Source organism: Hemitrygon akajei, chromosome 18 (genome assembly GCF_048418815.1).
Source record: "Hemitrygon akajei chromosome 18, sHemAka1.3, whole genome shotgun sequence".
NCBI lineage: Eukaryota > Metazoa > Chordata > Chondrichthyes > Myliobatiformes > Dasyatidae > Hemitrygon > Hemitrygon akajei.
The window spans coordinates 8,139,591-8,154,819 of NC_133141.1; the positions used below are offsets into that span (position 1 = coordinate 8,139,591).

A 15,229-nucleotide genomic window follows, 5' to 3' on the forward strand; every position below is an offset into this window, starting at 1 on the left:
TCAAATCTTATCAAGTATAAACATATATTGGCTGTGAACTTTACCTTTTTATTTTTGGTGTGTGGCTTCTTTTGAAATCTGATTGGTCACTTTCATGTAATGGCTCACTGGAGCCATTATCTGAAAGGGGAGTTGGTGCCAGAGTGAAAAACACAAGATGTCTAGCTTCTTCCAGTAATGGAGTAAACCTTTTGGCTAAGATCAAGTGTAGTTTCTGTCGGACTGACTTGTAGATCTCTGGACACTAAAGATGGAAGACATGAGGGACTCTTTTGCGATCCAGCTCTTCTGACGTAGAGTTGGATCCTCATGCTGATTGGGGAAACTAATCTAACATCCCTTTTCGGTATTCAATGTTCAAGTTCATTCTGGATCGCTGCAGCTACGCATGCATCAGCAGGAGGATTGGGATCCGAAACACTGTCAGGTTGGCAGTGAAGGACCTCAATGAGGAGAATCCCTTTGTCAGGGACTGTTTCATTGGTATGGTCCTGCTTGGAGTGTTGAGAGTTCAAAATGAAGGACATCTTCTGAGTCTTAAGACTTCACCAGTAACCGCTTCTTTAACGTTGTCTTCAGGAACACGGTGGGATGGCAGAAGTTGGTGCAGGATTGTCGGTAAGCCCCAATCTGAACATCTGGTTGTCCAATGCAGTGTAATCTTCAGTGCAGTCAGAAAGGCCATCAGACCAAGCACTTCTCAATCACCCTAGACAAGGAGGAATCAGTGGAGGGGGGAAGGGCAGAGAGACGAGAACAATGATGGGTGGTGAAAAGGAAGTCCCAGAAGACACCATCCAAGAGACAATGGGCTCCTGAGAGTAAAAGGAATGAAAAGAAAAAGGACAGGACAGCAGATAGATGCCAGCAGCCTCTAATTGTCGGAAGATGAAGCAAATACGGGAAGCTGATGACGTGGGTAGAGGAAACACCAAAGTGGGAAGGGAGTCAACAACCAAATATGGATAAGGGAGACCAGGAGCAACACAGGCTATCAGCCCCCAGCTCCAGGAGACTAGGAGCAACACAGTCTAATACATACCAGCTCTGGAGTCTGGGAATTGTACAGAAGCCTCTGGCTCCCTGCTCTGGGGGACCGGGAGCAGAGCAGGAGCTGTCACCTCTGGCTTTGGGAGAACTGCACCTGATGCGCCCCAGCTTAGAGAGGTGGATGGTGTCGGTCAACCAGAGTGATACATTGTAATAGGACCACAGACCAACTTGTCTCCAGGCACACCACTAGCATGGCCACAACTGGGGAAGGACCATTCTCAGTACCTGAGCCCACAAACAGTGAGGCAGTTTATCAAGGCTATAGGCATGAACACATCAGACTGAGTGACAGTGGACAAGAACACTGATTGCAGAACTCAATTAAGGTGATAAAACTAGCATTCTTAAACATGAGCAGTATGAAGGGCACTGTGCAATGCCTTGCAAGTACCTTACTGAGGTCAAGGCTGATGTGAACTTACAGAAGTGCAAGCTACCACATCTTTGCAACTAACGGAGGTGGTCGCGATGTAGTTCCACAGATTGTCTGTGTGGTTGGGGTGGGGGGGCAGTAACTGTCTTGCTTCTGGCCTGGTGATTCTGCTGCAGGGAGGCAAGTTCTCAATCACCCTAGTCAGAGGTGGTTGTGGTGAGTCTCCTCATGGCAGACATAATATACTAAAATAGCCAAGCTGCACAATGTCTTTAATACCTCTGCAGGTGGAGCACAGCTACAACCCACCTGGTCATAATTGTACATCTTGGCCTGGTCCTGGATCGACTTCCTCTTCATTTTGAAGCCAGTCATGGTCAGATCACCATCAAGCTAGTGTTCTTCCCTGATCACTGCCTTCTGTCACCTACAGGAGGACCAGAAGGTTGGCAGGGGGACATGAGGTCCCCCTTTAATTACCCTGTGCACAGGTGGGAAGTGACCAAGGAGACATTGAGGTTTTCTATCCACAGAGGGGTTCAGAAAGCAAGGTAGGATCAGACAGAACTGTACAAATTCCAGGGGGAGTTGCAGCAACTTCTGGAGTCAAGGGAGTGTATATGTGAAGGAGAAACTACGAGAGGTGAAGGTCCAGCAAGCCCAGTTCTTCACCGCTGAATCCTCCAGGTTCATCTTCCATTCTAGCGTTTGCACCATGACACAGGATGAGATATACTTGCAATTCTTTCTAAAGGTTCACAGCAAGAGCACTGTGATCCACAGCCTTAAGGAAGATGACCATTCAGTTGCATCCCTCACAGACATATTAAGGATCTGCAGATCCTTCTATGCTGGTCTGTACAACAGAAAGGCCACAGACAGCACAGCTTCCCAGAACTTCCTGTCCTGTATCATGGAAATGTGATTCCTGGTGGACCTGGAAGTGACTGCTTGCTGTCTGAGCTGTATAAGGAGAAGGAGAATTCTGTTCATCTGGTGATCTAAGATAGTGAGTCAGATGGGTCAAGATGTACAAGTTACTGGACAGTGGGGACAAAATCTTATCTAATTTCACTCTCATCCTGATGACCACCTTCATGTGTGGCTGCATCAGGCTTTTTGTACAACCTAATTAAGTTGACACCAAAAACCACTACATGCTGTGGTTCTTTCTGTCCCTGGTGTTGCAAAGGGTGTTGCCACACTAACTATAGTAGAAGAAGAAAGCCCTTAACTCCGAGTGAGGTCATTTCTTAGCAGGCTTTCTTGTTTTTACGAGGCTGAGTTGCTAGCGTGACGCTCAACCCAGCAAGGGGAAGCGTGCAAGGGAGCCGGCTAGATTCGAACTCTGGAGTCCAGCGCTGATGCCACTGCGCCACCAGCCGGCACACTAACTATCCTTCATGGAGAAGTTCTTGCAGATCGCCAACTTTGACCACAAGTCCATCAGGCAATGGTCAGCATGCAACATCTTGCAAACACTGCAGGCAAAGGACTCGATAGATACAGTGAGGTGGTTCCCTGAACAAGACTGTCCACACCATCTGACAGAATGCCTCATTGCCAGATCTCACCAGCAGGCACCAAGGTCTTGCTTGGCTGGTGGTGAGAAGGACCCTCCCAGTCAGATCCTTTCTCCATGCCGAAACATCACTCCCACCACACCGTGCTCCTGAAAGATTGATAGTAAGGACTAGACAGTCACTCACCTCTTTGCGGACTTCGGGTTTGCAAAGAGGGTGTGGAGAAGGATGCAAAGGCCTACATTGTGGTTCATCATGAGCAGCTGAGTAACAGAGGACTCTGATCTATGGGTTGTTCCCAGGGACACAGAGACTAACGTCAAGTACTGTGAGCAAACATCAACTTGCTGAAGGACACAGCTTGGTCTGCCAGTACATCCAGGTGTCTGTGTAGGACTGCTGCCGACTGGCATGTTCCAGGCTGCAGGATTACATGCTGCGGGATGCGTTGAAGCTTGGTGCAGCCACCGCAAGGTCTTGGTGGGGGAGGACCACAGTATCAGAGAGAAAAGGGCTGGGTTGGCTGAGGAAGTCCCTCAACTATTGTAGTAGTGTACTGTACCACTCCAGGGGGCCACATGTGTGACTAGTACTATTGGTTTAAAGAAATGTAATTGAATACTAAATAACGTCTACAAATATACAAATAAAAAGGCAGTGCATGGTTTGTTCTTGTAAATAATTTTTCTTTATGAATAAAGTTTATTTTGTTTAATGATTTATCTTTATCAGAATGAAGCTGTGTTGCAGTAGCACTAGCTGATGCTGATTTGAGAGCAAGTTTCATCCTAGAAGTGTGTGTGTTTTTTTTCTTAATTATTGATCAGTTGACAACTTTTAGAATCACCTTTTATTTTGGAGCTCCTTTCAACTTTTATGTGGAAAGGAATTAGATTGTAAGCTAATTTATCTCTGGTCATGTCTCCCCTTAACCCTCTTCTCCATTCTCCAAGAGCACATGGGATGTTATCTTAAAAACTCGTGTAGCTCATTGAATTTTACAGACCAGGAATTTTTGTTTTGAGTATTTTTTTTTCTCATATCTAGACACCAGAGAAGAAACAAAATGAGCAACGGGGAAGGAAGAGAAAGGCAGATTCTTACAATGATGCCAATCAAGGTCAGTTATTTTTCTGCTGGAAACATTCCTTTAGATTTGACAGTACTGTTACTGTTGGAGTTCAGAGAATGTGCCGTATTTGGAAACCAGTGTGCTTCCTGTGAAAAAGACAATTGTTTTGAAGATGTGTTTGCAGTGGGTTACCCTAATGCAGCCTTCTGTTTGCATTTAAGTCATTTCAATTTCTGATGTTTATTTAATTGGAATATTTTCTTCAGCTGCTGCTTGTTTACATAATTCATACTTACTACCTTTTTAACTTTGTAAAGGAAGTCCAAATGTGTTTTACAGAACTGTGAAACAAATATTTAGGGTACTGCCATGTTCAAAACAGCTTTTTAAATACAAGTGGCTATTTGAATACAGGAAAGGCGGTTATTCAGGCAATTGTCCCTCAGTTGCTGAATGGAGCTAATCAATTAATCTAGTGTTATGCTGTTGCCTTTTTTTAAAAATCTTAAATCTTAAAACATCAACAATATACAGAAATCTCAGTTGTTGAGATTCTTCATGTTTCCACTATCCCTTCCTGCGGCCAAAATCTCCATCTAGCACCAAAACCCAGTTCCTGCATAATCTCTTAGGGTTTGAAAATCTGGGTCTAGTTGTCACAACTGGGGTCTTCCTTGGTTGCGGTGGATGCCTGTGACTAAGTCTGTGCCTTGTCATGCGCTTCGCTCCTCATGAACTGCCTTCCTGGCTGTTGGATCTCCTTGTTGCTCTCATCTGCCCAGTCTGCTGGAGCTGACATCACATGAGACCACTGGCTGCCCTCACCTTGTTTAGCCCGCCTTTTCAAAGCGGTGTAACAAGATGTGGTTGCTGCCGCTTGCAAACAGCTGCTTATGCCACAGGTGAGAGTCGAGTGTCCGGTGTGGCCTAAAGGTGAGTGACAAGCCCCCTTCACCAGAGGTGACACCCCTCCCTGGATACCACATACACCCCATAATAAACTCTTGATTATCTGGCACATTTGGGATTTTGCTACTGGACTGATAAATTTTCCAGCCTATTGGATATGATTTTGCTTTATACCCAAATTCAATTTTAATTAGTTTTTTTCTAGATGCTAGACAATATTGCAATAAATTTTCCAGAGGATCATGATTGAGTGAGTAGAAAGGAAGTGCAACAAATATGACATAATGAGTCAGATGCTGAACCATTCACATTTCCAAATTGTTGGATCGTGGATTATTCGAGAAGTTCAAGTTGTAGCACATTTGTACAGATTTTTTTGCTGTTTCATATTCAGAAGAGTGGGGAAATAGATCTTCAACTCTCAACTTCAAAGAATTCTTTTATCTTGTTGCTAATACTTCATTGTTTCATTGTAGGCAAAGGCAATCCAAGGGGACATAAAATTAGTGATTACTTCGAGGTAAGCTGCAGAGTATTACACCAGGCATGTCCTTGTATTACACTCAATGCTGTATTGTTCACTTGTCAGTTTCAGGTTATCAACTGTTATGAGCAAAAAGCTCAATTATTTCTTGTAACTTAAATTAGGCATTGTATGTAGAGGTAGGACATTCAGCACATACCCAGTTTTAAGGCAGATGGAAGCGGTGGAACAATGTGAAGGTTTTCATTGTGTGTTAATGTTTAATTAACATTAACAATATATTTTAAAATTCAGTGCAAAATGCTAACCCTCGTGCTGTTGATGGGTATAAGGAGATTTTCTGTCCAGATTAGTTATCAACTTGTACACTACCTGTGTGTCATGTATTAAGACCTCTTGTTATGCTTGACTGATTGGACAGCAATTTTTTTTTAAAAAGTGTTGCTTCTTCAAAAATTTTTTTGTTTATGATGGACCACTTGAAGCTGAACAGAAATATAATTTCAGACTAGTATCACATGAATTTGGAGAAACAAGAAATTAACTTTAAATATAATGCATTTAATTGCATAACTGTGCTGACGCTGTGCAATAGTTCAGCTAAGTTAAAAATGTTTAGTTGATTTTCACTTGTAGTCTGTGTCTGAGGCTCTCACTTAAGTGTCCAACAATAATCAGGCAGCATTGATGGATTCCAGTTGCCCTGGTATGGTTTCTCCATGACTGCAATGTCCTGGTGAAACCTTTCACCTTGTTCATCACTGACAGCGCCAAGAGTTGCAGGAAAGAAGTCTCTATGGGAAAGCAAAAATGAATCTTTGATGACATGTTGCACTTCATGGTTTTGTATGCTTGAAGCATGTTGTCAACCAGCAGCATGTAGTTTGGTGCTCTGTAGTTGCCAAGAAAATTTTCAACAGCATCCTTGAATGCTTTCCATGTGATTTTTCTCTGGTCCTTCTAGAAGTTCTGTAGATTGCCTGTCATTGATGACCTGTGTAATTTGTGGGCCAACAAAAATGCCTGCCTTAATCTTGGCAACAGTTATTCTTGGAAACATCTGTCTCAAATATCAAAATCCTTCACAGAAATTTTTTGTGCCTGGTGACACCAGATTCCATCCTTGCAGTCTTGAACCCAGTAATTCTGCTTTTGCCTTTGATGAACCCAGGTTTCTGACCTGGTCATTTAACTCTGATTGAGTTATCAGATGAGACTCACTCGATATAAAGGGTTTATAATCTGTATCAGTGTATATTTCCATTCCTGGCTTGTGCATCACGGCGCCTTCATCTGCCTCTTCTAGACTCCATGCCTCTGGTGGCTTCAGTACTGGAAGACTATCATCATGTGGCACAGGTCTCATGGCTGAAGGGGGATTAGGTATTCAATGGATTTCTTGTTTTTAGCAGAGAAACCAGACACACTGGTCAGACGGAAGTAATAGTCTGTCACATGACCTTTCTGTTCTTGCCATATTATTGGGACAGTGAATAGCATTGACTTCCAGGTACCTCTGAGCTAAGCTCCAAGATCAACAGCGCCTATTGCGCAGCAAATATGAATAGCCCAGGCTTTGTCTTGTCGCCAATTTTACAGCCAAATTAGAGCTCATAGACTTTCTTAATAAGAGAAGTTGTGCTCCATCCTTGAGATTTAAGCATATACTCGCCACAAATATAACAGAGTATCGCGGCTGTTGCAAAATTAGCAAGTTATTTTGCTGCTGAAAATACAATTACTTTATTATAAAGAGTACATAATATGCTATGCAAAAACTGTTTACCTGACCTTGGCTGCGCAAGTAAAGCATGCGCATCAATGTGATCGCAAATCAATATACATGCAAACGCAGTGCAAAGAATGATGTATGTGCGATGTATAGCCTTTCTAAAAACCTGTCCTGCCCTGCAGCCTGCCTAAGCATGTACAGGCATGCCTTAAGAGAAAACCTTTCAGCTTACATTGTCGACAACATTTTAATTGACTTGAATTATGAATTGAAATGACAAATATAGGTGGTTTAAAACAAAAATCGTACATGATGGGGAAATTTCATGGCAATTTGCATGAATAGCAGCCCTGAATCTTTAAGATGCACCCAAAGGTATTCAGGAAACCAAATCTTGGTCGTCCAGTGTTATTTGTGGTTGTTTTAAAGTTGGTTCTTGCATTTGAATAGTGTGTCTGTAAGTACCTCATAAAGCTAACTACCCTCATTTGTCCAAATCAGTATTTAGCTAATTTAGTCTATCACCTCTATTCTTTATTGAGCAAAAATTGTTTACCTGAACTCTGCATATAATCGGTTGAGATTTTGCATTTGAAGCCTGTAAGAGATTTTCCCCCTCCACAACAGGATTTCTGAAAACAAAAGTTTTGGGCTTTTCTACTAGTTTTATCCAAGGTCATCCTTTGTCTTGTATTATCTGATGCTCAGGTGTTGACACTTGGTAATTAACTCCTTAACTATCACATTAACCTCAATACGTTGGGATTTAAAAATAACTTGAGTCATTTTCCAAAGAGTTGAAGCTCATTCTTAAGGAAAAAAAGTGTGTTGCGCACAAAAAAAATGCTGGAGGAATTTAGCAGGTTAGGCAGCATCTATGGAAATAAATAAGCAGTCGATGTTTTGGGCTGAGGCCCTTCTTCAGGACTGGAAAGGAAGGGGGAAGATTTTAGAATAGAAAAGGTGGGATTGGGGAAGGAGGTTAGCTAGAAGATGATAGGTGAAGCCAAGTGGCTGGGGAAGAAGGAATTTGATGGGAGAGGAAAGTAGACTATTGGAGAAAGGGAAGGAGGGGCACTGGGGGAACATGATGGGCAGACGAGAAGAGGTAAAAGGCCAGAGTGGGGAACAGAAGAAGAGGGAAGGGGGAGGGAAATATTTTACCAGAAGGGGGAATCAAAATTGATGCCATCAGGTTGGAGGCTGCCCAGATGGAATACAAGGTATTGCTCTTCCACTCTGAGAGTGGTCTCGTGACAAAAGAGGAGGCCATGCACTGACATATGGGAATGTGGAAAGGAATTAAAATGGTTGGCCACTGAGAAATTCCACTTCCTATGGATGGAGCGGAGGCACTCAACAAAGCGATTCAATAATTTGCATTTCATTTCTTCATTATGGTTAAGGCTGCATCGGGGACACTGGATACAATAGATGACCCAGAAGATTCACCACACATGGTAGTGGAGGGTAAATGTAAAAATGCTATTCCCTTTTCTCAGTTTCTTAGTCTCTGCCACATCTGTTTCCAGAATGAGGCTTTCCTTTCCAGGACATCAGAGATGACTTTCTTCAAAGAACGAGGTTTTCCTTCATCCACCATTGATGCTGCCCTCATACGAATCTCCTCCGTTTCCCGGACATCCGTGTTCATTGCATCTTCCCACTGCCTTAACAGGAATAGAGTTCCACTTGTCCTCACCTACCACCCCATGAGCCACTGCATTATTCAACACATTATTCTCTGTAACTTCCGCCATCTTCAGTAGGATCACACCACCAAATGCGTCTTCACCCACCCCACTTTCTGCTTTCCACTGGGATCACTCATTCCATGATTACCTTGTCCATTCATCCCTCCCCACTAATCTGCCCTCTGGCATATACCTCTGCAAGCAACCAAAATGCTACACCTGCCCATTTATCTCCTCCCTCACTTCCATTCAGAGCCATGAACAGTCCTTCCAAGTGAGGCAACACTTCACCTGTGAATCTGTTAGGGTTGCCTGTTGTATCTAGCACTCCTGATGTGGCCTCCTCTACGTTGGTGAAACCAGATGTAAATTGTGGGACCGCTTTGTGGACCACCTCTGCTCTATCCACTAAGAGCGGAATTTCCTGGTGGCCAACCATTTAATTCTTGTTTCTATTCCCATTCCGACATATTGGTTCATGACCACCTATTGTGCCACAATGAAGTCACTCTCAGGGTGAAGTCGCAACACCTCATAATGTCTAGGTAGCTTCCAACCTGATTGCATGAATATCAATTTCTCCTTCTGGTAAAATTTCCCTCTCCATTCCCTCTTCTATTTCCCATTCTGGCCTCTTACCTCCTCATCTGCTTATCACCTCCCCTGGTGCCAGTCCTCCCTTTCTCCTTTGGTCCACTCTCCTCTCTTATCAGATTCCTTCTTCTCCAGCCCTTTACCTTTCCCACCCAGCTGCCTTCACCTATTTTAGCTATTCCACCTTCCCCTTGCCCCACTTTCCTATTCTGGAGTCTTTCCCCCTTTCCAGTCCTTTGAAGGGTCTCTGCCTGAAGTATCAACAGTTTCTCTCCTTAAATGCTGCCTGATTTGCTGAGTACCTCCAGCATTGTGTGTGTGTGTGTGTGTGTGTGGGGCTCTGGATTTCTAGCAACTACAGAATCTCATGTGTTTCTGGTATAGTCGACTTTTTTTCGAATGCAAGCTGGTTTATTTGACCTAAAAGGAACATGAACTTCAAATGTCTCCTCTACGCAGTGAGAAGTGAGGACATAACAGTTTGTCGTGGATAAAGGGGCTAAGTGTATTGCACCCTGATATATTAATGATATAAAGACATGTGGGAAAGTAAATTGTGAGAAGGACACAAAGGCTGCATAGAAATACAGTATAGTTAATTGAGTGGGCAAAAATTTAATGTAAGGTGATCAAATTTTGGAGAAAGAATTGAAAAGTGTTTGTTTGAACGGTCATAGATTATCCCCACCCAAAAACGCATAGCATGCAGGTGTAGTAAGTAATAAGGAGGGCAAATTGGATGTTGGCCTTATTATAAGGAGTGTGAAATATCAAAGCATGTAAGTCTTGCAGTGACTGCAGGGTTTGTAACCACACCTAGATTCTGTGTGCACTGGTGGTCTCCTTGTATCCCTCAAGCACTTGCCTGGAAACATTTTTGGAACATTTTTAGAAAGTAGGTTGTTGAGATGAATGAATTACTTTATGAAGGAAGGTTGGGCATATAAAATTTAAAAGAACGAGAGATTGTTCTAGAATGTACATGGTTCTGAATAGCAGCACATCATTGCTACAAACACAGCTAAAGATAGGGAGCAAAGGGCGTTTGTAACTGGCTGCATATTCAGATCAAATTTTTAATGTGATTGAACTCAGCAGTGAACAATGGATTTTACTGGTTCCCTTGGCAATGCTGAGTTAGGCTTCAGATATTCAGTTTAGTTGGAGTGGCTGCCTTTTATGTAATGGAACTACTTAATACAATATTTTAGTATAGCACATTGGTATGTATATGTTAAGATGTATCAGTAAAGCTGAGATTAGAGTGTAATGTGGTCCAACATCACTTAAAGTTGAAAGATCAGAATGTTCTAGACTTATTGAGTCAGATTTTAATTTATACAGGTAGTAGAAAATACTGGACCATAGTTTGTTCATCCCATAATTTGTTAATTTGCATGGAAAGCAATGGCTGTTATTTTGGTCACGCTGAGCCAGCTTCTGTTATGTTGTTGTGTAATGTCCTACCCAACTATTATCTGTGTTTCAGTTTGCTGGTGGGAATGTCACAGGCACAAGTCCAGGCCGGAGTGTGCCACCTGTAGCTCGCTCATCGCCACAACATTCCTTGTCATATTCGTCACCTTCTGTGAGTATTATGTATTTTATGGGAAATGTCTTTTAAGTTACAATGCTGCCCCTCTACTAATTTAATGAAAAACAATATTCCAACACCAATTAAGGTAACTGGCCTCAGGTTATGACTCTGTATGGTTATCTTGAGTGAAGATTTGATATTGAGTAGCCCAAGTTTGAATTAGAAATTACTTACTGGGCATCCAAGTCTTGTATATTATTTTACTACTAATGAAATATTCATATCAAGAAATTGAAATAAAGAGCTGTGTCTAAACTGGCTGGAGTGCCAAGGAAATAATCCAAGAGAAGATGCATGAAGGAGCAATCAGGTGCCCGATTCACATAAGGTCACTGGTTTGATGAAACAGTGGTTTATGTGATTTCATCTTTGAAAGTGTTGTAGGTATTCTAGTTCACAGATTTGTGGTCTGATATCAGAGAGAAAGTATTGACAGGAGAACTGAGAGAGAACAATTATTACCTAGGATAGGAAAAAGTAAGCAACAAAGGGTTGGGGGGGGGGGGGGAGAGTTGTGTGTCAATGGAGTAAGAGGGAAGAGTTGCTGCTAAGCAAAGGAGAGGTGCTTAGGTAGAGCTTTTATGGAGAAGTAAGTATACTTGGGAAATACCTTACAATTTTGGGTAGCATGGTGAAGGCTAGCATGTGGCAAACATTTGCTGAAGGATTATTGATCATCAGACTTCAGATTCTTGGGTATGTGATTGAGTATTCACTTGCTAGAAGGGTGGGATTCACAAGGGAAGTTGCTTTAGGCCAAAGTGCAAAATGAGTCACTATCAATTTATGAGCAGTATCTATATTGAAGCTAAAATGGTTTGAGATTTGAAATGATGCATGTTCTTTGTTTTAAATCCGAGGTTCAGCATGGCAGTCCGTCATCAGTGGGGTCAGCCAACACCGAGCATTCCTGTAATTCACAAAAGATAATTAATGTACAACATAAGCAATCACAGGTATGATTTGCATAAAAGTACAAATCAGAGCTCAATTTCAAAAACGAGTGATTCTGATGAAGGGTTTTGGCCTGGAATGTGGACTATTTATTCTCCTCATAGATGATACCTGAGTTCCTTTAGTATTTTGTGTATTGCTCAATTCAATTTCAGCTTTAAGCTTATCAGTTGTATCACCATCATCATGTGCCATGTTGTATGATGTGGGTGATCATGGTCTTTCCATGACCATGATTATCCTTGGCAATTTTTTCTACAGAGGTGGTTTGCCATTGCCTTCTTCTGGGCAGTGTCTTTACAAGACAGGTGAGTCCAGCCATTATCAATACTCTTCAGAGATTGTTTGCCTGGCGTCAGTGGTCTCATAACCAGGACTTGTGACATGCATCAGCTGCTCCTACGACCAACCACCTCCTGCTCCCATGGTTTCACGTGACGCACCTTGCCCAAGGGTGAACTGCAGGCTAGTGGAGGGAAGAAGCACTTTACACCTCCTTTGGTAAAGTGTATCTCTACACCACCACTTAGGTCAATTGTATGGTAAAATAATGTCAGAGTTGGAATGGGACTAAAAAGGAAGGGGTTAATTCAGTTTGGGTCAGCTCCAGCCCACTACTCTCCCTCTCCACACGCATCTGTGGTTCCACCTATCACTTGCCAGTCTCCATTTCACCCTTCATTTTCATTTCTGTATCCTAACTGTCTTCCCTTGGGCTCAGTTCTGATGCTAGATCTTGACCTGAATGAAATGTTGGCCATCGTTTTGCCTCCAAAGGTGCTACATGGCTCATTGAATTCTACCAGCAATTTGTTTTTAGCTTTAATACATCATCTCAATTTTTATGAAAACCAGGGTTATTGGAGAGGAAATGGATTTGGATTTTGATTTTGAACTGAGCAGAATGCCAGAACAAGATAAGTAAAGTATTGAAAATTGGCTAGACGAAAGGCAGGCAAATTGCCAGAATCTGACTGGATTAATTTGCGAATGCTGAGAAGAATAGAAGGGAACTGAGAAAAAAATTTAATCCATTGTTAGTTTTTGTAAAGATGTTTGCTGGAGAGCACAAGAATGCCCAATTCAATAACCATGATTAGATTAATTATAGGATTAGATACAAATTACTAGATCCATAATCCAAAAATTCTAATTAAAGTGTTGTCATGATAGATCTGGAACTTAATTCAGTTAATAATCAGTAGTTCTAAGAAACACACAGATCTTATTGATGATGTTAACAGAGCTACCAGATTGTCATTTAAGTCTATCTGGTTCAGTGATGTCACTGGGGGCAGAAGGGCATATGGTGGAAGTGGATGCAAAGAATTGGAAAGTTATGAAAAGCAAAATTTTATTCAGATTCTGATAGCTGGGAGAGATGCAAAAGAATCTTATTTGACAATCTTACCGACTATTGGAAGCAATCTTAAGGGCACAATAAAATTAGCTCACAGTTCTAGAAAGACATTTTGGAAGAATATGACCACTAGCAATGTGAGGTTCTGAGAACCAATTAAGTGATATTGTACACTCAGTGGCTACTTTATTATGTACCTACTCTACCTAATAAAGTGGCCACTGAGTGTATGCTCACTGTCTTCTGCTGCTGTAGCCCATTCACCACTTCAAGGTTCATGTTGTACAATCAGAGATGCTTTTCTGCACACCACAGTTGTAACGAGTGGTTATATGAGTTACTGTTGCCCTCCTGTCAGCTTCAACCAGTCTGGTCATTCTCCTGACTTCCCCCATTAACAAGGTGTCTTAGCCCACAGAACTGCTGCTCACTGGATGTTTTTTTTCACTGTTTCTCACACTGTTCTCTGTAAACTCCAGAGACTTGTGTGTGACAAGCTCAGGAGATCAGTTTTTGAGATACTCAAACTGCCCTGTCGGCATCAACAATTATTCCATGGTCAAAGTCACTTAGATCATATTTCTTCTCCATTCTGATGTTTGGTCTGAGCAACAATTGAACTTCTTGACCATGTCTGCATACTTTTCTGCATTGACTTGCTGCCATATGGGTGAGATTTTCTCAAAGAATAGTACAGGGGAGGGGAAGTCTTATTTCAGAAAGAAAGGTATTTTGAAGTCACCTTGTGTGGTAAGTTTCATCAGAGAAAACATAACAGATGAATGCAATGAAGGAACTGAAAGAATGAAATGAAGTTCTTTGAGGAAACTGGGTAAAACAAAGTGTAATTGAGATAGCTGTAGGAGGAGGTAGGTTTGTAATCAATGTTATTAGGTAACCTATTTGCAGAGATAAAGATAGATACAAAAAAAATTGTAAAAATGAGATTGTTGAGTTCTGCATGAGTACAAGAGAGAGCACCATTGATATGGGTTTATTATTTACACATTTACCGAGATATAGTGAAAAGCTTGTCTTGCATTCTGTTCATACAGATCAGATCATTACATGGTACATTGAGTTGGAGTAAAATAATAACACAGAATAAAGTGTAACAGCTACAGAGAGTACAATGCAGGTAAACAATAAAGCGCAAGATCATAAATGGGATAGATTGTGAAGCCAAAATATTTGTTCAAGAGTCTGATAACAGTTAGATAGACAAGCCTGTTGATAGTGCTTTCAGACTTTTGTATCTTCTGCCTGATGGGAGAGAGGAGGAGAGAGAAGGTCTAAGGTTGGTGGTGTTTTTGATTATGCTGGCTTCTGAGGTAGCAAGAAGTATAGACAGTCCATAGAAGAAAGTTTGTTTCCTGGGATGTGTTGAGCTGTTTCCACAACTCCGTTTCTTGCAGTTATGTGCATTGAAAAAAATTGGTAAGGGTTGATGGGGACATGCCAAATTCCTTTAGTGTCCTGAGGAGGTAGAGGTGTTAGTGAGCTTTCTTGCCAATGACATTACTATGGTTGGACCAGTACAGGCTGTTGGTGATGTTTGCATCTTGGAACTTGAAGCTCTCAACTTCAAAGCACCATTGATGTAGACAGGAGCACGTGCACTGACCCCCTCCCCACCCTACCAAAGTCAATAACCAGCTCTTGTTTTGTTGACATTGAGAGAAAGGTTGATGCCGTGAGAACATGTCACTAAGTGCTCTATCTCCTTCCTGTACCCTGACTTACTGTTATTTGAGATGTGGCTTACTACGGTGGTGTCATCTGCAAACTTGTGGCGCTAGAGAAGAATTTGATCACACAACCATGAGTGTAGAGGGAGTAGAGTAGAGGGCTAAGGACACACGACCTTGTGGAGGACAGGTGTAT

General features: G+C 42.0%; 1 protein-coding gene across 8 annotated transcripts in view; it reads left to right on the forward strand.

Annotated features, from left to right (window-relative positions):
- LOC140741054 (serine/threonine-protein kinase tousled-like 2) overlaps window positions 1–15,229 on the forward strand; it is a 162,953-nt gene that overhangs the window by 56,166 nt on the left and 91,558 nt on the right. For 7 of the 8 annotated variants that reach the window (XM_073070724.1, XM_073070723.1, XM_073070729.1 and 4 more), the window contains exons 4-7: window positions 3,997–4,069; window positions 5,407–5,450; window positions 10,924–11,022; window positions 11,892–11,987. In XM_073070724.1, coding sequence (XP_072926825.1) covers window positions 3,997–4,069; window positions 5,407–5,450; window positions 10,924–11,022; window positions 11,892–11,987 — 312 coding nt within the window. The remainder of the gene's footprint in view (window positions 1–3,996; window positions 4,070–5,406; window positions 5,451–10,923; window positions 11,023–11,891; window positions 11,988–15,229) is intronic. The other variant, XM_073070730.1, reaches the window with a different exon arrangement.